This window comes from Balaenoptera physalus (genome assembly GCF_965194825.1).
Source record: "Balaenoptera physalus genome assembly, chromosome: 6".
NCBI classification, from domain to species: Eukaryota; Metazoa; Chordata; class Mammalia; order Artiodactyla; family Balaenopteridae; genus Balaenoptera; species Balaenoptera physalus.
In genome coordinates this window covers 726240-750146 of record NC_138885.1, presented here as the reverse complement: position 1 = coordinate 750146, position 23907 = coordinate 726240, and the positions used below count along the sequence as shown (strand labels likewise).

Below are 23907 nucleotides of genomic sequence, written 5' to 3'. Positions count from 1 at the left end.
ACAGCTCCGCACCTGCGACCTCGGCCGAGCCGGCTCAGGGCAAATTTCCGTGAACCAAACAACGTCCCTCATCCTGGGGGCTAACCGGTAGTGGGAGCTTCCAGCTTTCTTCTGACCACTCGGGAGCCACAGCGTTCACATTTGTGAGAGCAAAAAAGAACAAATGACAGGGCAATGTGTATTATGCACTAGAGGCCTCCAGGTTTCAAGCAACCACAAGGCTGAGGGCAAGATGAGTCAGAAGTGCGGAGACCTGACGGCCTTCGGGGACGGAGGCCCAGGCCTGCCCTGGCCCACACGTGAGTGAGGGTGCCGGGGCCTCCGGGGCCAGCCCGCCCGCAGAGCCCATCTGAACACGTGCCGCGCGCAGCCGAGCCCGCGCCCCCGCCTCGCCAGTCCCGCGGGGCCCTCACCAGCCCTGCTCCGGACACAACTGCCTGCTGGCCCGCCCTCGAGGAGAAGCTGGGGACCTGGCTTCTCCGGGGCCTGACTCAGAAGAACAAGAGAGCCTTTCCCGTGTCAGTGGCCGCCACACAGCTCTGCTCTCGGAGCTTTCTGCAGTGACCCTGGCGCTGGTCTGGGAGGAGACAGGCAGGGCGGCCAGAGCCGAGACACAGGAGGACAAGCAATCAAGATGCAGGGCCGCCCCGGGCTCCACCCTCACCTGCCCACAGAACCCCTGTGACCGAGCACGCACATACACGTAAAGACAAAAGCCTAGGAGACTAGAAGACACATCCTTAACGAGATTTTTTTCTTAAAACAACATCAACGTTTTAGACAAGCAGCTAAGGGTACGTCTAAATTTATCAAGAGCAAAGGAATCTAATCACTCCGTTGTTCATCAGGGTTTCCTCAAGGGCAGGAGTAAAAGGGCGATGAACCCCTCCTGTGTACACAAAGGGGACACTACGACCTCTGTAAGGTCCCCGAGAGACAGGATATTCCACAAGTTCTGAAGAGGAGTCTAGGAGAGAAAACTGACACCTACCAACCTCATTTTAAGCCCCCAGGGCCAGCTCTCCCTTCCCCGACCTTCCCCGGCCAGGACCTAAAGCCAGCTGATCTGAGCTTCCGCCCTTTCCACTCCCCACCCACCAAGACCGAGGCGGCAGCAGAGTGCCCCCCGCAACCATCAGAAAGCGCAGACCCTCACAGACCAACGAGGCAATAGCAAGAGGACACAAGCAGCCCCCCCAAACTGAGCCCCTAAACCTGCTCACAGCCGCAACTCCATCATCCCGGCTCCTAGTGAGCTAGCAGAGCGAAAGCTGGTTCTGGAAAGTCTGGAAAGAAAGTGACACAGAGCTGAGCCTGTGGCTCAAGCAGGCTTCTGTTACTGCTGCCAAACGGCTCTGTCAGCTCAGCCACAAGCCCCTCCGAGCGTCTCCTGACGCAGGGGTGCTGACGGCTCGCCAACACACTGTTGCCCTGCTCTTTCCAAATGCGTGCTCGTTCCTCCTGACTGGACCAAACACGGCCAATGCTCTCCTTAGCTACACTGTCCTACTGCATGGGAGCCTCTCTAGATGCAGAAAAACTTCCCGCCCAGCCAGCCATCGTTTACAACAGCCACTGGGCTGTTTCAGCTCATCCGGGGACCAGAGCTGCACTCAGCTGATAGGACAGTTCCGATGGGCGGGAGGATGCGAAGATCTTCCGTCACCGGGAACTGTGCCGAGGGCCAGCAGCCTGCAGGGCTGCCACAGCGAGATGCCCTCCCCCCGGGGAACCGCCTGCGTCCTGGTCCAGAGCCACCGCACACCGGCTCCCTGCCGGCATCCTTCCCCGACTCACACCTGCTGCTCCCGCGCCCCCCCCCCCCCCCACCTGCCCCATTCTCAGGTCAGCGCAACAGGGTGAGCATTACAGGCGCCCGGGGACGGCACCCGCAGCAGACAGGAAAGGAAAGGTCTGCCTGACAGGTATCTATTCTGTCAGGGCTAATTCATTAAAGTATTAATTGCCATATGTACCATTCTTGCCAGGACATGAGACAGAATTTCCTTTTACCTTGAGATCCAAATGCATTGTAAGAAAGTCCCTATCAATATTCTGACTGGCAAAAATACAGGTTACTGAAGACACAAAGCTTATGGAATATTTTCAACAACTTAATTCCAAAATCTAGAAAGCTGCTCTGACCAGAAGCACAACCTTAACCTTCTATCTTCAGGGTCGTCGGTGTGCTGAAAACTCGACGCTCAGTCCAGCATGGCCCAGGTCAAGTCCCTGGTCCTAGGTGTCATTAGAGCTGTGAGAAAACCTGTTTGACAATTACGAAGTGGCACGAGCTCCCCCAACGAAATCCACGGGCTTAGGATAACGGCTAAGGGGAGACAGCCAACAAGAAGTGCCAACAGTCTTTCCTTCGGCAAAACTGTTTTGTGAAAAAGTGGTTTCCAATCTCTACGGCCCCCTGGGAACAGCACAAGATTAAGATCCCAGGGCTTTCCAGTCAGACAAGAGTGTGCGTTTGCCTGAGCGTGATTATGTTACAGGGAACCCAGGACCATCCAAAACATGGAGTTTTAAAGATCTGAAAACTGGATGTTCTTTTATGTTGGACAGCAGACACTAACACTCAATTACGTGCACACCGCAGGGCAGCAAACCAAAACCAGATTCCAGGAGGTACAGTTTAACATCAGCCCTTGGTAACAGGGATTCACAACTTTACCAATGCGGTTTCCAGATCACCCGCATTCCCCACAGCAACTGAGGTTTCCTTTACGCAGTCCAAAGTTTTGAAGCTAAAATAGTGCTTCTCTGGGTGTTGAAATTCTTTTCTCTATTTTCTACAATGAGCATATACTACTTTAACATCCATAATTTTCTGTACAGACGGAAAGCAATGAGGAAATTCTAGAGAACCCTTTTCAACTAACACAAAATCCTGAACGTTCTTTCAGTACCTTGCATTTAGTTTCAGACATGAATCCCCTCAACCCGATTCCCTATTTCTAACCTGGCATTTTTTTTTCCTTCAGTTTACACCATCTGAATTTATTCAGCTTACATTAAAAGGAAATGGAGCCTACGTCCAAATGGGGACCTGGAAACCACTGTGCTCTCCTTCGCTGCCTGAGTCTACCTCGGCCTTCAGCCCCCGCAGCCCAGGAAGCCGTGGGGACACCTGGAGGTCTCTGCGACCACCCCGCCCCTTCCAGGCCGAAAGATACAGGACGCGTGTGTGGTCCACGCAGGTGTGCTTCCCGAGGGACGGCTGGGCTGAAAAACTGTGCTAGGCAACCGATTCCTCTGTAATTCTTCTCAAGGTCTATCTTACCTTGATGTAAACTTGGAGTATTAAGATAGCCAGGCCAGCAAAAAGTCAAAAGTATGGGAGACATGTGAAAACTCTCTGTGTTCTAAAAATTAGTTCTCTTTAGTAACAATTAATCTACCTCAGTTCCTGATTTCCAGGCAATGCACAGAAGGGTACAATTTATATAGCAGGCATTCAGATCAAGGACACTCACCCTGACACCAGAGAGAGAAGCAACCTTCCCAAGGCTGCTGACCACCAGGGACGGCCCACCCGGGGGGTCATGAACAGTCACAACCAGTGGGTGGAGCAAAGAGCTCGGAGGAAACCACAGGGAAAGGAACCCCCCGTTGCAGGAATTCACAACTTCAAATGAAATTAGAGAAAGTAAAAGGTCATAGACGCTCACTTGGGCTAACGTGTAGTGTAATTACGCCCTTCCAGTTGGACGGAAATGTAACTGCTTTTTTCACAGAGATGAAGTCACACCCGGGTGAGCTTTTTTACCCACAAGCGCAGAACCAGCTCCAGCAGAAGTGGACTCCAGGACGGACGGCTGGAGGGCCCGGCCTCGGGTCACAGGTGAGGAGCGGCCGCCCCTCAGAGCTCTGTTGTCAGCAAACACTTCTGCTTCAAGGTGGCTTCTCCAGCAGAGGCTGGAGCCGAGCTGACAGGAAGAAAGAATACGTTACTCACTTTTTGGAAAATGAAAAGACCACCATCCAAGGCGGAAGCGACCTGCGTTTCTCCCAAGCGCCTCCCGGAGCATGCGGAGAGGAAACAGGGGGTGTAGTAGCGCTTAACGTAGGCGATTCCGCAGAAGGTCATTTTCTAGATAACCGATGCTTATTCCATCTTGAAATGGAACCTAAGTTCCCTGCTGCCTTGGATACAACACACCGAACAGAAACCTCATTTCTTGCTGAGCCAGGGCTGTGCTGGGCACCGTGGCAACACGTTCAGAAAGCGCCAAGGCCGGGGGTCCTGTGTGTGCTCCCGCGGCCCACGCGGCGGGTCTGAGCCCCGCACCACCTCCTCTGCTGCGTCAGAGGTGAAGCAAGAGTAAGTGCGCCGCTCCGCCTCAGGGCAAGGGCGTGCGCAGAGGTGCAGGTTCAGGGAGACTGAAAACGATACCGGAGTCCCAAGGCCAGAGGTTAACGTCCTCGATGCTATCAAGGCGTGTAAACGAAACAGCTGTTGCTGGAACCCCCCTTCCGCATTTCCACTCCACAGAGAAGACACTGCCGACTGGATTTGCCTGGAACTTCCCTTCTTGTTCTGGATCCCTGGTTCTCAAAGCGTGGTCCTGGAACTCGTCATGAATGCAAGTTCTTAGGCCCCACCCCTGGCCCACTGGCCCGAAGCCTGAGGACGGCCCAGCGCCTGTGCTCTAACAAGCCCTCCCGGCGGGCCTGCCAGCTGCGGTGTCCTCACTGTTCTCAGGGGTGTGTTTCCACAATGACACACAGTCCTTCCTAAGAGTCAGCGTCTGCTATAATTACATAAATATTTCCACAGCTCACTATGGGTGTATTGTATTTCTTTTCTTGTACAATTTGCTTTTTCGTGTAACTGCTTGCTCGGTGTCCAATACTTCGTTTCTAATTTACCCTTAACCTTGCGAACACAACCAGGCTTCTGTTCTCAGGTAATTTTGTAACATTAGGGGCGGGCCACGTGTTTGTCGTTTCCCTTGGCAACATCCTTCCTGGAGCCCCACAGCCTCCTCTTCTAATCCGTACAGGGTCCTTCCTAGGCCTGCTTGGAACTTCCCTTCACTCTCCTCCCGGTAAATTGCGGCACCTGTTTCCTGGGTCCCCTGTTTTCTTTCTTGGACAGTCACCTTGTTTTGATGGAGCACATCCTCCACTTAAGTAGCTTCCTGAGGAAGGCCGCCTTAGAAGCATGTATTTTAGAGAAACTCCACGTTTTATAATGTCTTCATTTCTTTCTTTTTTTTTGGCCGCGCTGCGCGGCTGGCAGGATACCAGGGGTTGAACCCGGGCCCTGGCAGTGAAAGCGCCGAGTCCCAACCACTGGACCTCCAGGGAACTCCCTAAAATGTCTTCATTCTAATCTCACACTTCACTGATAGCTTGGGTATAAAACATGAGGTGAAAAATGATTTTCCTCCAGAATTCTGAAGGCATTGCTCTATTATCTTCTAGCTTTCAGTAAAGTCTGCTGTCATTCAGATTACCAGTCCTTTGTATGAACTCTTCTTCCCCCTCTCTGAAGACTTACATCCTCTCTTATATTCTGAAACTTCATGATGTTCCTTGCTGTCGTCTATTTTCATTCTGTTACTGGATACTCATTGGGCTCCTTTAATCTAAAAACGCAAGTGCTTCTGTCCTGGGAAGTCTTGATTTCTTTCTTGGACACTTTTATTTACTCTGTTCTTTCTTCTGGACCTCCAATGATTCACATACTGGACTTCCTAGACCAATCCTCCAATCTTCTTTTCTCTCCCAATTTTCAACTTTTTGTTCTACATTTTGAGGGACTTCCCCAATCTTACCTTCCATGCATTCTTTGAATTTTATTTTTAACATGGTTAATAATTTCCAAGAATACTTTATGTTCTGTTCCTTTTCTTTTTTAATTTCCTGTTGTTGTTGCGTGGATATAGTACCTTCTTTTTCACGGTATCACTTTGCATAATTTCCTGTTACTGTTGCGTGGATACAGTACCTTCTTTCTCACACTATCACTTTGCAAAGTTTTTGATGCTCACATTCCTTTATTTCCTCATTTCTCTTTCAAGTTGACCTGCTCTGGTGTTCCCTCAAACATCTGATAATCTTTGGCTCTGTTCACATGTAAGAGGAAAGCGGCATGCTCACACTTAAGCGTGAAGCACTGGAACGCCGTGTGAAAGCTGCGCATGTGTGGGCAAAACCCACTAACTACGGGCTTCCAAGTCGAGTTATCAGATTTCCTGGGATCCACAAATGTCAGTCTCTCTGGGCCTTTTTCTTCGCTCAGTCAGGTTCTCTAGAGCGCAATCCTCTGAATTTCTCACCTGAGACGTTTGTACATGGCCCACGGCATTCTGGAAGCTGGAAACAGAAGGAAGGTTGGGGGGTCTCACCCCTCGGCATGTGGACACTGAGTTAACCTCCTTCAGCTCAGGGCCTTCCTCCCAACAGGGTCCCCCAATCCAGGGCCCCACCTGCCCAGCTCCCCCAGAGGGGAGCCTCCAGAATCAGGCCGGCATCGGCGGGGCGGGGAGGGGGAGCGTCTAAAGGGGCACATTCTCAGCCCCACCTTGGACCCATCTTCCCAACACTCGGTACCTCAGCTCCTGAGCCAGCCCGGGTGCTACAGCGCGGACTGGATTCTTATTTTCCCAGTCTCCACCCCCTCCCCTTTCCAGGCTTAGATTTCAGCCTTCTCCTCTCTGCCAAGCTGGTCACCACTTATCTGTCATTTAGCTGCTCCTAAAACTTGCTCGGTAATCTCAACTGCTGTTGTTTCCTCTCCTGTTCTTTAACTTTAAAATAAAATTTACACAGCGCACACCCCAAGTAAATCTGAATCTGTACAGATGCAACCCCATCACCATTCTTTTAAAAACACGCTACTGATTATAACATACATACGCGGAAGTGCACAAATCAGGAGCTGTAAGTTAAGGACCCTGTGCACACTGACCACACCTGTGTAATCAGCACGCAGAACGAGAAACAAAGTCACTAGCACTCTGAAACTAGCCACCTCCAGGGTAACCATTACTTTGGTCTCTGAGAGCTGTGCCTCTTTCTGAACTTTGTTTTGCTCCCCATTATCATGGAGAGGAGACTCTCAGGCGACCCCAATGACCCCCTCCTCCTGGTACTCACGTTCGTATGAGACCTCCTCCCCCTGAGCATGGCAGGCCCTGTGGTTTGTTCTAACCAATGCAAATGAGCAAAGGTAACAACAGGCTGTCACTCCCGCGATTACAGTATACAGATGGCGACCTCTGGCCGGCTGGCAGGCGTCCCACCGCCTTCCTGGTTTGCTGGCTCTGCTGAAGTAAAGGCCTCAGGCAAGTAGCAAGGGTAGCGCAGCCTGGAGCCAGCCCTCAGCAGGCAGCCCCTCAGGAGCTGAATTCCTCCAACGGCCATGACTGCAGACCCTCCGCCAGCTGACCCTTCACACGAGAGCCCAGCTCCGGCCGACTCCCTGAGTGGAGCCTGGGGGAGACCCGCAGCAGAGGGCACAGCTAGGCTGTCCCAGACCCCTGGCCTGCAGGGAATGGGGTGCAAGCCACTAAACGTGCGGTGATTGTTACACAGCGATAAATACCTCATGTAACTGTGTGCGCGACTCGTCTGTATCTCTCTACCGCGGTCCCAGTTCGTTAGTTTTCACTGCCCTAGTCCAGTATGTATCTAGTTAACTGCCAGTGGGCTTTTCAAAAGTCTTCAGCTTGGACTATGATGAACACAGCTGCCGTAAACGTTCCTGTACGTGCCTTTTGATGGACATATATTTGTATTTCTATTGGGTATGCATGTAAACGTATTTTCAGTTTTCATAGGTACAGCCAAATCTATGTCCAACACAGTTATTTCAATTTACAGTTTCAGTTGCCCCATAACTTCACCAATACTTGGTACTATGTGTCTTTTCACTTGAGCCGTTCTAGGTGTATGCAGTGTTATCACATAGTGGTCTGAATTTGTATTTCTCAATAACTTGTCAAGATGGGCCATCTGGATGCCCTCTTGTGAACTGCCTATTCAACTCTTTTGCCAATTTTTCTATTGAGCTCTCTTTTTCTTATTGATTCACAAGAACTCTTTATATATTCTGGATATGAGTTCTTTATGAGAGAGACACAGACAGAGTCAGAGGGAGGGGGAAGTGCGGTTGTCTTCTCCACTGTGTGGCTTCCTTTTTGAGTGTTTGAAATAATATCTTTTGATGAATAGGAGATTTTTTTTTTTAATTTAAAAAATTTATTTATTTATTTATTTTTGGATGTGCTGGGTCTTTGTTGCTGCATGCAGGCCTTCTCTAGCTGCAGCGAGCGGGGGCCACTCCTCCTTGCGGTGTGCGGGCTTCTCATTGCAGTGGCTTCTCTTGTTGTGGAGCATGGGCTCTAGGAGCGCAGGCTTCAATAGTTGTGGCATGCAGGCCCAGTAGTTGTGGCTTGTGGGCTCTAGAGCGCAGGCTCAGCAGTTGTGGCCCACGGGCTTAGTTGCCCTGTGGCATGTGGGATCTTCCCAGACCAGGGCTCGAACCCGCGGCCCCTGCATTGGCAGGCGGATGGATTCTTAACCACTGCGCCACCAGGGAAGTCCCTGAATAGGAGTTTTGGACACAATCCAAGTTATCAATTTTTCCTGTAGGATTGAAGCTTTTTGTGACCTGTTTAAAAAATCTTTGCCTATTTCAAGGCCACAGGATGTTCACTTATATTTTCTTCTAAAAGCTTTATTGTTGGACATTTCATATTTAGATTTGCAATCCACCTACAGTAGATTTTGCTGTGTAGTATGAAGTTGGGTCAAGATTAATTTTTTCCCACAAGGATATTTAACTTGTCAGGCTGACTTACTGAAAGACTGCTCTTTCCCTTCAGCACTGTACTATCATTTTTCATAAATCAGGTAACTATACCTGTGTGATTTGTTTCTGGACTCAACTGTTTCACTGATTTACTGGCCATGTTTTCCTTACTGAGATACTGCCATATATTAGTTTCAGGTGTACTACCTGTCATCTTTGATCTAATTCCTTTATGACTACTTTGCTTTGGGAAGGAATGGAGACAAGCTCTCATGTCATCTGTAACTTCTCATTTCGAAGTCCTTATGAACTCGCATTTTACTGTGTGAACTCAATTACAAAGAATTATCACCTGGCCCTCTACACACAATCCCTATGTTTGCAGTGGGAACTACCAGTCATACAGATGTTCAGGAAAACAGGCCCCACACCTGTCCTGTTCACGCCTACCTTCAGTGCCGGACACAAGCAATGCCTGGTGCCTAGCAGACAGTAAATGTTTGCTGAGTGAACAATTACAGTAAAGACTATGGAGATTAGACAACAACTTTAAAATGAAACTATGAATTTCTCTCAAGTTAATTATCTCTAATAACTTTTCTGTTATAATCAGGGATTTTGTTCTCTAAAGCATCTACTTCGACCGACCCGCATTCTCAACACCAGGAGGATGTGAGAAACAATAGACATACCAGGAAGACGTCTGAGGTGAGAAATGGGGCAATTATAGATCTTCTGCACAACAGGCACAGTCTTGGTCCTAACAATTAAAAGCTGAAGAACTACATGCTGAACAAAAGCTCTGGCTGTGGCAAGTGATATGCTAATATGAGCTTGCGGTAAAAGCTATGAGCCCTCACCTTGGGAATCCCCTACCCCACCCTTATCTGAGCCTCTTCCCCTGTATTCATGGACAACCTAACAGTAAAGCATGATAGGAAAAGACCTAAATCAATTTTAAAACAAATACAAAGTTTTAAAGATAAACCTGCTTGTATCTTTATCTAATAAAGACTTCATTAAAAAAAAAAGTAAGGTCTACTTCATACTTTTGTAGAAGATTGCTACTGACAAGAAAAAAGAAAAAAACACTACTCTAAATAATAATCACAGAAAAGATTTATTCAGTTTCAATTAAGTTCAACTAGAGAAGAATTGACATTATTGCTTTAAGTACAATTAATTTCGTTATTTTTTCCTCTTAACAGAGGCCTGAGAACTGCAACTGAGAAAAGATTCCTCACCTGGTCACAGCGTCCACAAAGAACGGCGCTGGGGGAGAGATGAGGGAGACCACGCCTCTGTTGCCAGGCCCCTCCTTCCCGGCCGGCGAGAGCCCGTTGTCTCCTGCAAGCCCGTTAGGAAGGGCAGCACTCTGCTGAGGGAAACACGCGGGCCGTCTGAGCGGAGGTGACCACACCTGCCCCACAGCCAGCACTCAGCCCCGCGTCATCTTCTCCAGTGATGACAGTGATAAGGGTGATGTTCACCGTGACAGCTGCTTTGTTTTTCTACCATCCTTCACATCAGACTTTTATTTTCGTTTTTGTCAGCACCCTTAACTATTTACAAGCAGAAAAATTAAACCTCTAGTTTGAAGCCAGTAGGTTCAATCAGAAGAGATTTGATGATGACCCCATGTTTTCAAGGAAAAATAAGAACCTGGTATTCCTTCAGGCCTCATTCTGAAAGGGTAATGGAAAGAAAAATTGCAAATATCATTAACTTACTGGCACAATCCAACGGGGTGTGATCGTGGATATGGAAGATATCTGAAAAAAATTGTACATGTATATTTATTTTTAGGGAAGACTGACATTTTCATAATTATACTCATGATGCTTTCTTCTACTATGAAATGCACTGGGGTGGGGGGCAGGGAGCAGGTCTTAATGGTGCCCTTGAGCTGACGTGGACTTCTGAACCCAAGGTCCTTTTCTACAGCACACATGCCATACGTCACCACTTAAGAAACTGTCATAATCTCGAGACTCTCTTTAATCTAAAAACTTACTACTCCCAGAATGCTACTACTACTTTCAGGTCATTCACTAGGACTGTCCCCCACCCCTAGCATCCAATTTAACATTTATTTTCTGAAACTTCATTTCAGTCCATTACAAAATAATCATAGCCTTCTTGGTAGCATGCTGAACGGTGGGCTGTGACTAACTCAAACGAAAAGCAAGAAGAAAGTACACAGAAGAAAGCTCTGTTCAGCTACAGTCCATGTCCTAACTCCGCATGGAGGAAAGAGCAATGAAAACACCCACACTGCTCCTGACTCATGGGGCCTTTGCTATATTCTTTCTAAGGTTTAATTTTCTGTATCTTACTTCCGCGTGTAGAACTGTAATCTAATGAACTCCCAACTTCCCCCTATTTTATGGAAACTTAGCCTAGTCCTTGCACTGGTGACACATTCTGATAAGAAAAAATTAATGTAAGCCCAGGTTTTAGTAATCTAGGTAACCACCAAAAGAATAAAAACACAAAATATGACTTTCCCACCAATATTAAGAAAATGTACTTCTAACCATAGGAAATAAAAGAGAGAGAAAAAAGAAATATGGTAAAAGTAAACAAAAATGGTTTGGCAGAAACAAGTCCTATAATAACCATAATTACAGTAAATATAAATGGATTTAAACTCAATCAGAAGATACAGACTCTCGAATAAGATTTTAAAAACAAGATCCAGCAAAATGCTGAAAGGTCCACTTAAAACCAACAGATACAAAAAGGTTGAAAATAAAATGATAGAAAATTATACATAAGGTGATTCAAACTTAAAGCTCGGGTGTCAATTTTTTATCAGTCAAAAGGGAAATAAAGAAAGGAATAAAAGGGCAAAGAAGGACCTTTAAAGTGCTAAAGGGAGCTCAGAAAGTATAATTACCATCAACATATATGCATCTCACAGCCTATCTTCAAAATATACAAAAAATTGAAAGATCCAGCAATAGGTAAGAAATGGGCTAATCAATAACGGTAGACAGAGATACTAAAGACACCCCAGAAACTGACAGAATATTTGAGAGAATCAGCAGATTGACTACTGAAAGAATTCATCAAGTTTGCTAGACACAAAATTAACTTATGAATTCAACAGTAAAAAAATTAAATACCATTCACAATATCAACAAAACTATGAAGTATTTAGGAGTTAACCTAATGAAGAATAGAGAAGACTTACAGAGAACATTTAGAGACTATTTTCTGTTATGTTAAATCCTAAATTCTTTAAATATAATGGGGGGAAAAAAATCTCAGTAGCAAAAAAACATGAAGGACCTGGAAATAACAAAAATAGGAAAACATAAACTTATATTGGGGAGACTATAACTACAAAACTTTTAGGAGAAACAGGAAATCATGGATGACAAAAACATATTGTACTCTTGGCTAAGAAGACAAATATATCAGTTCTTTCCACAAGTTAATTTATGAATTTAACATAATTACAAATAAAAATTCAAAGGCTTTCAGAGGGAGTGAGACTTGACAAATTTATTCTAAAAATCATCTGAAAGAATTAACATGCAAAAACAGCAAAACACCTGCATAATGATGCTGGACTGGCCTCACCACGTATCAAAATCACTTAAAAAGTTATTAGAGGTCTTCCCTGGTGGCGCAGTGGTTTAAGAATATGCCTGCCAATGCAGGGGACACGGGTTCGAGCCCTGGTCTGGGAAGATCCCACATGCCGCGAAGCAACGAAGCCCGTGCTCCACAACTACTGAGCCTGCACTGTAGAGCCCACAAGCCACAACTACTGAGCCTGTGCTCTAGGGCCCGTGTGCCACAACTACTGAGCCTGCATGCCACAACTACTGAAGCCCACGCGCCTAGAGCCCGTGCTCCACAAGAGAAGCCACCGCAATGAGAAGCCTGCGCACCACAACCGAGAGCAGCCCCCGCTCGCCGCAACTAGAGAAAGCTCGCGCGCAGCAACGAAGACCCAACGCAGCCAAAAAAAAAAAAAAAAAAGTTACTAGAAGAGTATTACAGTTCTAACAACAGAAATATCAGTAAGTGTAACAGAATAGATAGCTCATATGCAGAATCTAAAATGCATCATAGTCTACATTTTTATTTAAAACATTCTAAATTTGTAGGGAAGGAAAAATATATTAGTGATAAAAAAATGTCTTTAATCAAATTGATTTTCATCACTGTATTACCCCCACCTGTGAGGCAGCATAAACAAGCAGTAAGTGTTCTGAGTTGGGCCCCAAGGACTCCTTCTCCGGGCTTCGGGCCATCTTGCACTGGCCTTAGAAGTTACCTCTTTCATCTGGTTAAAGGATTACTGCAGCCCGATACTGCCAACATCCCTTTTATTTTCTGCTTGCTCACCTGGTAAAGTCTCTGCGATTATCGCCCTAAGCTGGTGGTTCCCGGCCCACACCCACATCACTGGGAATGTGTCAGAAATGCAGCTTCTTGGGCCCCAGGAATGCACCACATCCGAAAGCCCGAGAGTGGAGGCCAGCAACCTGTGCTTTCCTACGCTCTCCAGTGATGCAGACACACCTGAGTGTGAGGGCTGGTGACCTACGCAAACATCAGGGGAAGGACCGCCCTCACTTGCAAGGCTTCGAGTGACCCCTACGGCAACTCCTGCCACGCCACTCACAAGGTACTAAGTGAACTATCTGTGTACCTTTCATCCCAGTATGTCTCTGGAGGGAAGGGACTGCTTCCTCTTTGTATTATGGTCACAGTACTTAACACGGTGTCTCCCAAACTCAAATGATGATCAATACGTTTAACGCCAACCACTCTTACGCTCCCACCTTTCTGTACATGTTTTCAACAGCTGGAGGTCTTACTGCCTGAACCCTTCAGAAGCTGGTTCACCCCGCATGTCCCTCTCACACCACTCACTAGGGTGCTGGGTTACAGAGGCTCAGCAACATGTGGTCGCTGTCCTGTGACACACAGACCCAAGTGGGCAGAACCTCACTATAGAAAGGCAATGCTAGGTGGTTACCGAAATATAAACTCTCATTAAATGAAAAGTTTTACTAAACTGCAGAAAAGGCAAAAACTGCAATCTACTGGGAACATTTTCAAAGAGAAATACCTTTCCATCCTGCTGTTTTAAAGCCTATTTACCTGAGGTGTGGTTGTGTGGTCAATGAGATTCTCTGTTAGAGATAAAAGCAAGGCATCCAATTCATCTGTAGCATCCTACAGGAAGACAAGATACATGGACGTTAAATGACCCATTAGTCACCAGACTAGATTTTTTCCATATCCTCTCAGTGTATAATTTGGACCCAGGCCTGGATGGTGTTAACCTTTAAACGAAGGGGACCCTCAGGAATCATGATTATTAGTGATTCCACTTTTGTTTGGAGGGGAACCTAGCCTACAGTCAGAACATTAAAGAGCTAAAGTGTTATGTGAATTTTCATACAACTATTCCTTCTGGTGAGACAAAACTTGCGTAGGGGTAGGACCGTCCCGGCTCTCAGTTCTTAAACCAGACGGCAGAGGCTAAAGGTTCAGCCCAGGAGATAATGACTACGGACACGCCTGAACTTGCAATGCTTCTTTATCCACATGGATGGGTGATTCACTGTTCACAAAGAGTATAATATAACCCCCCCCATAAATGTTAATACTTTTGTCTAATTAGTATTTGAAGCACCTTATAGGAACAGAGTTCCGTACTGCAGTGTGTGTGTGTTTCTGGGCACAGGAAGAATTTTAAAAGGATAACAGATAAAATTCCAGTCTGGAAATAAGAGAAGTAAGTATCCAAGGTGTAGTCCATAACAAAAAAGGCCCTTCATTTATACATTTCTGCCGGTCTGTCTTCAGGCCACGGTGCGTGTCCTGTTCGATGTCAACTGAATTTTAATCACACATATGAAAAACCGCCTGTCTCCTCCCACACCCCCTCCTCCTACTCCACCCCCTCGTACCCTGTAACCTGGGTGAGCCCCCCAAACGGCCCGTGCATATCTCTACCACAACGTATCAAAATTCTCTCTCCAACTGTACTGGAGCCAGTTTGAAAGAAGAGGCCGTGTTTCACTCATTTGTGAATTTTCAAAGCCTATCACGCTGTCTGGGACAATATGCAATAAATCTTTGGGCTAATTGTCCTTCTCTGTTCCAAAAACATCTCGGGTTCCACCTAATGATTTTCAGTGATCAGAGATGTCAATGTATCTTTTTAGAATTTTAATTAGCAGAAAGGAATCTCCAGATTAAAGGTATTTTAGGTTGAGTTTTTTTTTTTAAACCCCTAAGTCTGAAAAACCATACACCTGAATATTAACTATACACTGTCTTTGGGTAGTGGGAATCAGGTGATTTCTAATGTTTTCTTTTTATGAAATATTTGGTAAATTTCTACAATAAATGTGCTTACACAATAAAAGAACAAAATGGTAAATGTTCATTTACAAAAATAATTTTTTGTTTAACTTGCAAATTAAAACATTCACTGGGCAATGAGCTGGGTTTCTGTGACTTGTGAACTGCTAAGGGTGTAACGGCAGATGGATAGAGGAGAGGCAGGATTTGAGACTTGCTGGTTATGTTACAACACAGTGTCAGAAAGTCAATTTCAATCCATCAATATTTATTCAGTGCCTGTTATGTGTCATGTACAGTCTGAGACACTAGGGAAGCAGAGCCCGAATCCAAAACCCCAAAATACCGAGACCCCCTAAACACAAAACTACCAACAAATACCTCAAAAATGGAGAAGATTCAATTGCTCCCTCCTTCCTGAGGAGCCTCAGGGGCCGTTGGGGGTAGGTAGGCTGAGACCCCACCACCAAAGGTCAAGTGAGGTCTCCCTGACTGAGGACTTCACCCCTTGATTAAAGTCACTTCTGCTTCAAAAAAAAAAAAAAAGAATGGAGAAGAAACCCTGAGCTGCTCTTGGGAGGGATGTGACAACAGCATTCTCCCTAGAGCAGTGAGGCTCGATGCTCTTCTCACGGCTGGCGTTCTGGTGGCCATCACAGATCACCAGGCGTCCTTACAACCAGGATTCGAGGCAGGGGAGTCTCTGTGGAGTAACCTTGAAAGTGGAAGGAATCGTTACCTTTAGAGCAGGCCCATTTTCTGCAGGTGTGGTTCGCATCGGAATGAGAGACCCTCCAGGGACCGGCGCGGCGTTCTCATTTAACTCAGCACTAGGAAGAGAAAGGCAGGTTCGCGTCACGGACGACCGACGCAGGAGCAACAGGCAGCGTGCTAAAGGAGGAGGCTCAGGGAAGTAGGGTAACCGCCCCGCAGGGAAGGAAGAGACAGCTGGCGGGGGTGGGGGGAGCAGACAGTGGTCCGCGCTGCCCCACACGCCGCCGTGAACCCCTCCCCACCCATCGCATAACAGGTTCACATCCAGGTCAGACCCGTTCACTACTGCTTTGCTTCCCTCCGAAAGCTCAATGAAATGACAGAAAAGATTTCTTTTTAACAAAAGAATAAAATCATAAAACTTCAGAACCAATAAAGGATGTCAGTGGTAGCTCAGGAGCTTTGAGGAAATGCTGAAAACCGTGAAATGCACAGAACAAGAGGTGATTTCAGGGTTATGGGCAGATTAGATGCTACAGTCTGCTCCAAAGAGCATCCAGTCTAGAGAAATCATGTAAAAGACAAGGCAGATACACAAAACAAGACAGACAGATACACGAAGAAGACAGATCAAGAACGGGAGAGCTCGGTGGAACAGCAGTGACACGGAACACCTGAGCCGCGGAGAACGAGGCAGGAAGCCCCTTCAGGAGGCAGGCGGGAGCGCTCCACTGCACAGGGCAGCAGCCCACCTCCAGGGCTCCAGACGTGGCGGCGGGATTGGCCCGGGAGAGGATGCCAGCAGGAAGGACAAGGACGTCAGCCCCAGGCGAGGATCACAAGAACAGGAGCAGCTTACAGACAGCTTCAACGCCAGGGAGGAGACGGGGAAGCCAAGAGACCGTCAGCCACCAGGACGACACACCCGGCAGGGACCCCGGTCCTCTCCAGCATCACTGCAAAGCATGCAAGTGACAGGAGCAGTGCCCGTCCAATCCCACAGGGAGACTGAGAAAAAACAAGAGGCAAATCCTAGATGGAAGAGTCAGCCTTGGGAGCTAGACGGAAGCTAGGACCACTGCAGCCACAGCACTGAGGCACACAGAGGCAGAGAGATGAAAAGTAAGAAGGAACAGTTATGAGAGACAGAGAAGGGATCAGGGTATTTCAGCTAATGTCTAATGGATGCTGGATATTCACAAAGATAAGGGCTTATGACTTTCCAGAACTAAAAAAAGACATAGGTCTTCAGATTGAAACACCATCTTGAATACTAACAAGAATGAAAAATAAAACTATACTTAGATGTACAGTAATGAAAATGCAGAATCTCAAGAATAAGCAGTGAAAAACCTAAAAGTTACCAGAGAGAAAAGATAACTTTGTGCTCCAGAGAAAAGAAACAGCTGAGACTAAAGGAGTGAGCCCTGAAGGAGTGAAATACATTTCACAATGAAGTCTCCCAACCCCTCAACAAGAGATTATTCCTGCTTTTCTACACACTAATAACAAACTATCAGAAAGAGAAATCAAAAAAAAACAACCCTGTCTAAAACTGCATCAAAAAGAATAAAATACCTAGGTATAAACTTAACCAAGGAGGCAAAAGGCCTATACTGTGAAAACTAAACTCTGAAAACATTGACAAAGAAATCTCAAGATGATACAAAGAAATGGAAAGATATCCCATATTCATGTATTAGAAGAATTAATATTGTTAAAATGTCCATACTACCCAAAAAAATCTACAGATTTAATGTAATCCCTATCAAACTCCCTATCAGACATTTTTCACAGAACTGGAACAAATAATCATAAAATTTATATGGAAACACAAAGGACTACGAATTGCCAAAGCAATCTTGAGAAAAAAGAATAAAGCTGGAGGTATCACACTCCCTGACTTCAAACTATACTACAAAGCTACAGTAATCAAAACAGTCTGGTACTGGCACAAAAACAGACACACAGATCAATGGAACAGAATAGAGAGCCCAGAGATAAACCCATGCACTTAGGGTCAATTAATCCACAACAAAGGAGGCAAGAACATACATTGGGGAAAAGACAGCCTCTTCAGTAAATGGTTCTGGGAAAACTGGGCACCTACACGTAAAAGAATGAAATTAGAACATTTTCTCACACCATATACAAAAATAAACTCAAAATGGATAAAAGACCTAAATGTAAGACCAGAAACCATAAAACCAATAGAGAGCAAAGGTAGAACACTCTTTGATATAAATCATAGCAATAGTGTTTTTGGATCTGTCTCCTAAGGCAAAGGAAACAAAAGCAAAACTAAACAAATGGGGCCTAATTAAACTTAAAGGCTTTTGCAGAGCAAAGGAAACCACTGACAAAATGAAAAGATGACCTACAGAATGGGAGAAAATGTCTGCAAATGATATGACCAGTAAGAGGTTAATATCTAAAACACATAAATAACTCATACAACTCAATATTAAAAAACATAAACAAACCAATTAAAAGTGGGCAGAAGAACTGGATAGGCATTTTTCCAAAGAACATACAGATGGCCAACAGGCACATGAAAAGATGCTCAACATCACTCATCATCAGGGAGATGCAAATCAAAACAATGAGATATCACCTCACACCTGTCAGAACGGCTATGGTCAAAAAGAGCAAAAATAACAAATGTTGGTGAGGATGTGGAGAAAAGGGAACCCTTGTGCTCTGTTGGTGGGAATATAAATTGGTGCAGCCACTATGGAAAATAGTATGGAGGTTCCTCAAAAAACTAAAAATAGAATTACTATGCAGTCCAGCAATTCTACTGTATTTCTGATATAAATCCTGAGAAAACAAAAATACTAATTCAAAAAGATACATGCGGGGCTTCCCTGGTGGCGCAGTGGTTAAGAATCCGCCTGCCAATGCAGGGGACACGGGTTCGAGCCCTGGTCCGGGAAGATCCCACATGCCACGGAGCAACTAAGCCCGTGCGCCACAACTACTGAGCCTGCGCTCTACAGCCCGCGAGCCACAACTACTGAAGCCTGTGTGCCGCAACTACTGAAGCCTGCGCGCCTAGAGCCCATGCTCCGCAACAAGAGAAGCCACCATAATGAGAAGCCTGCGCCCCACAACAAAGAGTAGCCCCCGCTCACTGCAACTAGAGAAAGCCCGCGTGCAGCAGCAAAGACCCAATGCAACCAAAAATTAAATAAATGAATAAAAAAAAAAAAAAAAAGATACATGCTCCCCAATGTTTACAGCAGCATTATTTACAACAGCCAAGATACAAAAGCAACCTAAGTGTCCATCAAGATAAATGGATAAAGATGTGGTGTATACATGCAGTGGAATATTACTCAGCAATAAAAAAGAAATTCTGCCATTTGCAACAACATGGATGGACCTAGAGGGTATTATGTTTACTGAAATAAGTCAAACAGAGAAAGACAAATGCTGTATGTTATCACTTATATGTGGAATCTAAAAAATAAACAAATGAATATAACAAAACAAACAGATTCACAGATACAGAGAACTAGGGGTTACCAGTGGGATGAGGGAAGTGGGGAGAGGCTAGATAGGGATAGGAAATCAATAAGTATAAACTAAATACCATGTATAAAATAAATAGGCTACAAGGATATAAATATACCCAACTTATAATAAATTTAAGAATGGAGTATAATCTATAAAACTATTGAATCATTATATTATACACCTGAAACAAACATAACATTGTAAATCAATTATACTTCAATTTTAAAAAAAGAATACTGAGGCCAAACCAAAAAAAAAAAAAAAAAAAGGACGAAAAAAAAGATTAGTCTTAACATAGTTTACACTGCTGCAAAACACAGAAAGCAGATGAAAAATCCTTACAACATGTGTGTATAATGAAGAACATGCACAATGTTAATTTGGAACAAACATTTGTCCATAACTTAAAAAATGAATATATTGTGGCAACTGAAATGAAGAAACCATGGATAACTTTTTTAAGATTCAGATATATCAAAACAAAAGTGACTGAATCGTACACTGTAAATGGGTGATTTGAATCGTATCTCAATAAAGCTGTTATAAAAGTCAACAATCCGAACAGACATTTCTCCAAAGAAAAAAGGATGTTCAACATCGTTATTCTCAAGGTAAATGAAAATCAAAACTACAACGAGACACCGCTTCATACTCACTGGGGTGGGTACAGTTTTTAAGATGAAGAATAATAAACACTGGCAAGGATATGGAGAAGCTGGGAAGATCATATGTTGCTGGGGGACTGGAAAGTGCCTTAGCTGTTCTGGAAGACAGTTTGGCAGGTGCTCAGTAAGTTAGAGACAGAGTTACCACATGACTCCCAACAGCCTCCTGGGCGCACATTAAAGAGAACTGAAAGCATGTCTACAGAAATCCTCGTGTGGGAATGTTCAACAACAGCTATATTCACAGTAGCCAAAAAGCAGAAACAACACAAATGTCCATCAATTGACATATGGATATACGATGGAATATTATTCAGCCATGAAGTACCAATACAGGCTACAATATGGATGAACCTTGAAAACATTATGTCAAATGAAAAAAGCCAGACACATATTTGTATGAGTCCAGTTATATGAACTGTCCAAAGCAGGCAAATCCAGTGCAGGCAGAAAGTAGGTGGGTGGTTGCCAGGTGCCGGAGGAGCAACGTGGAGAGCCGGCATATGCGGAGGGTGCTTCCGTTAGGGGTGAGGACAATATTATGGAACTAGATAGTGGTTAGGGTTGCACAACTTTGTCAATTCACTAAAAAGCATTGAACTGCCTACTTTTAAAGGGTTAATGTATAGGAATTACAGCTCAAAAAAAAGATAAAAGCAAAATGATCTAAATCTACTATAGCAAAATATGAGGATGTGACAAAGCTTGACATGTGGTACACAGACATGTATTATATAGTCTCCACACCTTTCTGTACTCCTGAAATATTTCCTTTTAAAAAGGGGGTACAGCAACTTTTTTAAAGTGTGGTATGGCATGAGGAAAAAAACAGTACCAGAAAAGGAAAAGATCCAGAAACAGACCCAGGTTTGTATAAGAACATAAGCATATTTTAAAGGATCCATTTCAAATCCTGGGAGGAAAACAGATTATTCAAAATACCAACAGCCATTTGGAAAAACAAATCCGGAAGTTGGAGTCCATTCCAGGACCTTCCCACCTTCCAGAGTTCAATGAAATTTCTGATAAACAACTGGGTAGTCACATCCCCATCATCCTCCTCTTGGCAAAAAAGTTTGTGATGAGGTTACTCTAAAAGGCTCCAATAAAAACAACAATAGCATTAAAAATGTTGTGGGCAAATTGATTTCTTAGAAAAGGTTAAGTTGTAATTCCAGTTGTACCCTGATCACCAAGTAGTAGGTTTGCTGAGTACTAACTGTAAAGTCCTTTACACGAAGCATGTGCTTAAGTGCTATGTTGATTACAGCACCTGGAACTGAATATCACTAATCAGAAAACTCTTCACTGCGTAAGTTCTGAATAATGGGAAAAGAAACACATTCACTCAACAATGTTTAGCACCAACTAAGCACAGAACACTGGATACGTAGGGACGAACGAAACAAACTGCAACAAAGCAGGGGATGGAAGTCTAGTAAGACAAGAGACATGGCATAACACTCAACAAGAAAAGACAGGCAGAAGGAACTCAGAGGGAACAGCAAAGAAATCTGCTTGCGTCATGTGAGAGACCATAGTAAGACAGTTTATAAGAGCAATCCCGCCTTGCCGACAGCATGGCACTAAGGCAACTACCACACCTAAGAGAAGTAGTACACATTCTTCACCAGGTATCTTACAAGATTAAAAATATCTTCAAAGGCTGTTTTTGCTCTATAGTTTGAATCAGCTGAGGAAGAATCAGAATGAAAAGATTAATTAGGAGTATCTTCAAATGATCTAAAATTAGGTCCTAAGAAGCTATGTAGTGGATAGAAGAGTGATTTCAGGCTATCTTTCAAATAGATATCCTGAAACCATGTGATCACAGAGTGGGAAAGAGGAAAAAAAACACCCCCCCAAAGAAAGTTAAGAGGAAAAGAACATCAACTTAACTCAGTCTACCCACAACTGTACCTGTTGGTGGCAGCATCCTGAACACTGGCATTTTTATGACTTAATAAGCTATCTTCTCTTGTAACCTAAGAAAAAGAAATCATAAAAATTAAATCTCCTCAATACACTGCAATAACCTGTATGGGAATAGAATCTAGAAAAGAGTGGATATATTAACTGACTCACTCTGCTGTACAGCAGAAACTAACACAACATTATAAATCAACTATACTCCAATAAAAATTAATTAAAAAAAAATTAAATCTCTCTCATGGATAATAAAGTAATAAATTTACATTCCTTTCCAGTAAAAATAGAAGTATCTGTTTGCTTCAGTTCCAGAAAGAGGTAACCATACCTTATCTATGGAAATATAGGTACTGTACCCAGCACAATCCTATCCCACGCCCAAATTCATACTCCAAGTTTCCACTTCAATATGTTGGTCTACGAATCCATACGCTTTACTAGACAGCTCTAAATCATTTAAGACACAATGGTATGTTAGTCGATGTACACAGAATCCAAAAAGATTCAATGCCAGAATTTTTCAAATTTACATGATAAAAAGAAGAAACAGACGTTAAGCTGTGTATCTGGCTTTTTGTTTTTCCCTGAGTACAAGGAATATTTCAGAGGAGAATTCTAAAAAATCTTTCTGAAGAGGTCAGTTAGTTTTTCCCCTCAACTTTATTGAGGTATCATTTACATACAGTAAAATGCACACATTTTAAATGTACGGTTTGGTGCATAATCAACACTACAATCAACATATGTAACACTTCTACTACCCCAAATGTTCCCTTGAGGCTTCCGATGCAATCCCACCAAAAACCCATACACGTGGCCAGCAGTGATCTGTGCTTTCCATAGTTTCATATAAACGGAATCGTAACATCCTTCTGTGGCTCCCTCTTTAGAGTAACAGGATGTTTTTGAGGTTCACCCACGGTGTTGCATGTGTCACTAACGCATTCCTTTTTGCGTGCTGAGTAGCTTTCCACTGTATGGATATACCCCAATTTGTTTACCTGTTTACTTGTTGATGGACATTTGGATGGTTTCTAGTTTTTACCTATTACAAGCAAAGATGCCAGGAACATTCACGTACTAATACCTGTGTGAACCTACGCTTTTATTTCTCTTGAGTAAATACCTAAGAGTGGGGCTGCTGGGTCATATGCTAAGTGTACGTTTAATATTTTACCAACTATTTTTTAAAAATTAATTTTTGGCTGCATTGGGTATTCTTTGCTGTGTGTGGGCTTTCTCTAGTTGCGTCGAGCGGGGGCTGCTCTTCGTTGTGGCGCACGGGCTTCTCATTGCGGGGGCTTCTCTTGTTGCGGAGCACGGGCTCTAGGCGCACAGGCTTCAGTAGTTCTGGCGCATGGGCTTAGCAGCTCCACCACATGTGGGAACTTCCGGGACCAGGGATCGAACCTGTGTCCCCTGCATTGGCAGGCGGACTCTCAACGACTGCACCACCAGGGAAACCCTTACCAACTCTTATAAAGTACTTGGAACATTTTATGTTCTTACCAGCTGCGTGCATTGCAGGCCGTCCATCACTGCCCACACGGGCGTGTCAGTTGTTAACTTTAGCTATGAATTACAATGTTAGCTGTAGACTTTTTTCATAGATACCCTTTATCAGGCTGAAGTTCCATTCTATTCCTAGTTTGCTGTGAGCTTTTATCATGAACAAGTGTTAAATAACGTGAAATACCTTCTCCAAATAAATTGAGACAATTTTCCTTATTTTCTAATATGTTGTACTATACTGGTTTTTGAACAATAAACCAACTTTTTTCCTGAGATAAACCCTACTTGGCCATGGTGTACTATCCTGTTTATAAGCTGTTCAGTATGATCTGCTTCTACTCTGTTAAGGACTTTTGAGTCCATGTTCAAGAACAGTCCTGGTCTGTAGCTGCTTTTCTTGTACTCCCTCCCTCTGGCTTTGGTGTCAGGCTGAGTGAGACTAGTCTCATAGAACGAGTTGGG

The 23907-nt window shown here is 44.5% G+C and overlaps 1 protein-coding gene and 1 long non-coding RNA gene across 6 annotated transcripts in view; one reads left to right on the top strand and one right to left on the bottom strand.

The window, feature by feature from the left end:
• LOC309662284 overlaps window positions 1-23907 on the top strand; it is a 130006-nt gene that overhangs the window by 50084 nt on the left and 56015 nt on the right. The window lies entirely within an intron of this gene.
• The window catches only part of EPB41L5 (erythrocyte membrane protein band 4.1 like 5), a 135108-nt gene continuing 114878 nt past the window's right edge, over window positions 3678-23907 (bottom strand). For 2 of the 5 annotated variants that reach the window (XM_082464736.1, XM_082464737.1), the window contains exons 20-25: window positions 21925-21989; window positions 15846-15936; window positions 13895-13969; window positions 10501-10542; window positions 10015-10148; window positions 3942-6330 (exon numbers count right to left, since the gene is read on the bottom strand). In XM_082464736.1, the coding sequence (XP_082320862.1) occupies window positions 6201-6330; window positions 10015-10148; window positions 10501-10542; window positions 13895-13969; window positions 15846-15936; window positions 21925-21989 (537 nt within the window). In that variant the 3' untranslated portion in view covers window positions 3942-6200. The other 3 variants (XM_082464739.1, XM_082464740.1, XM_082464738.1) reach the window with 3 other exon arrangements.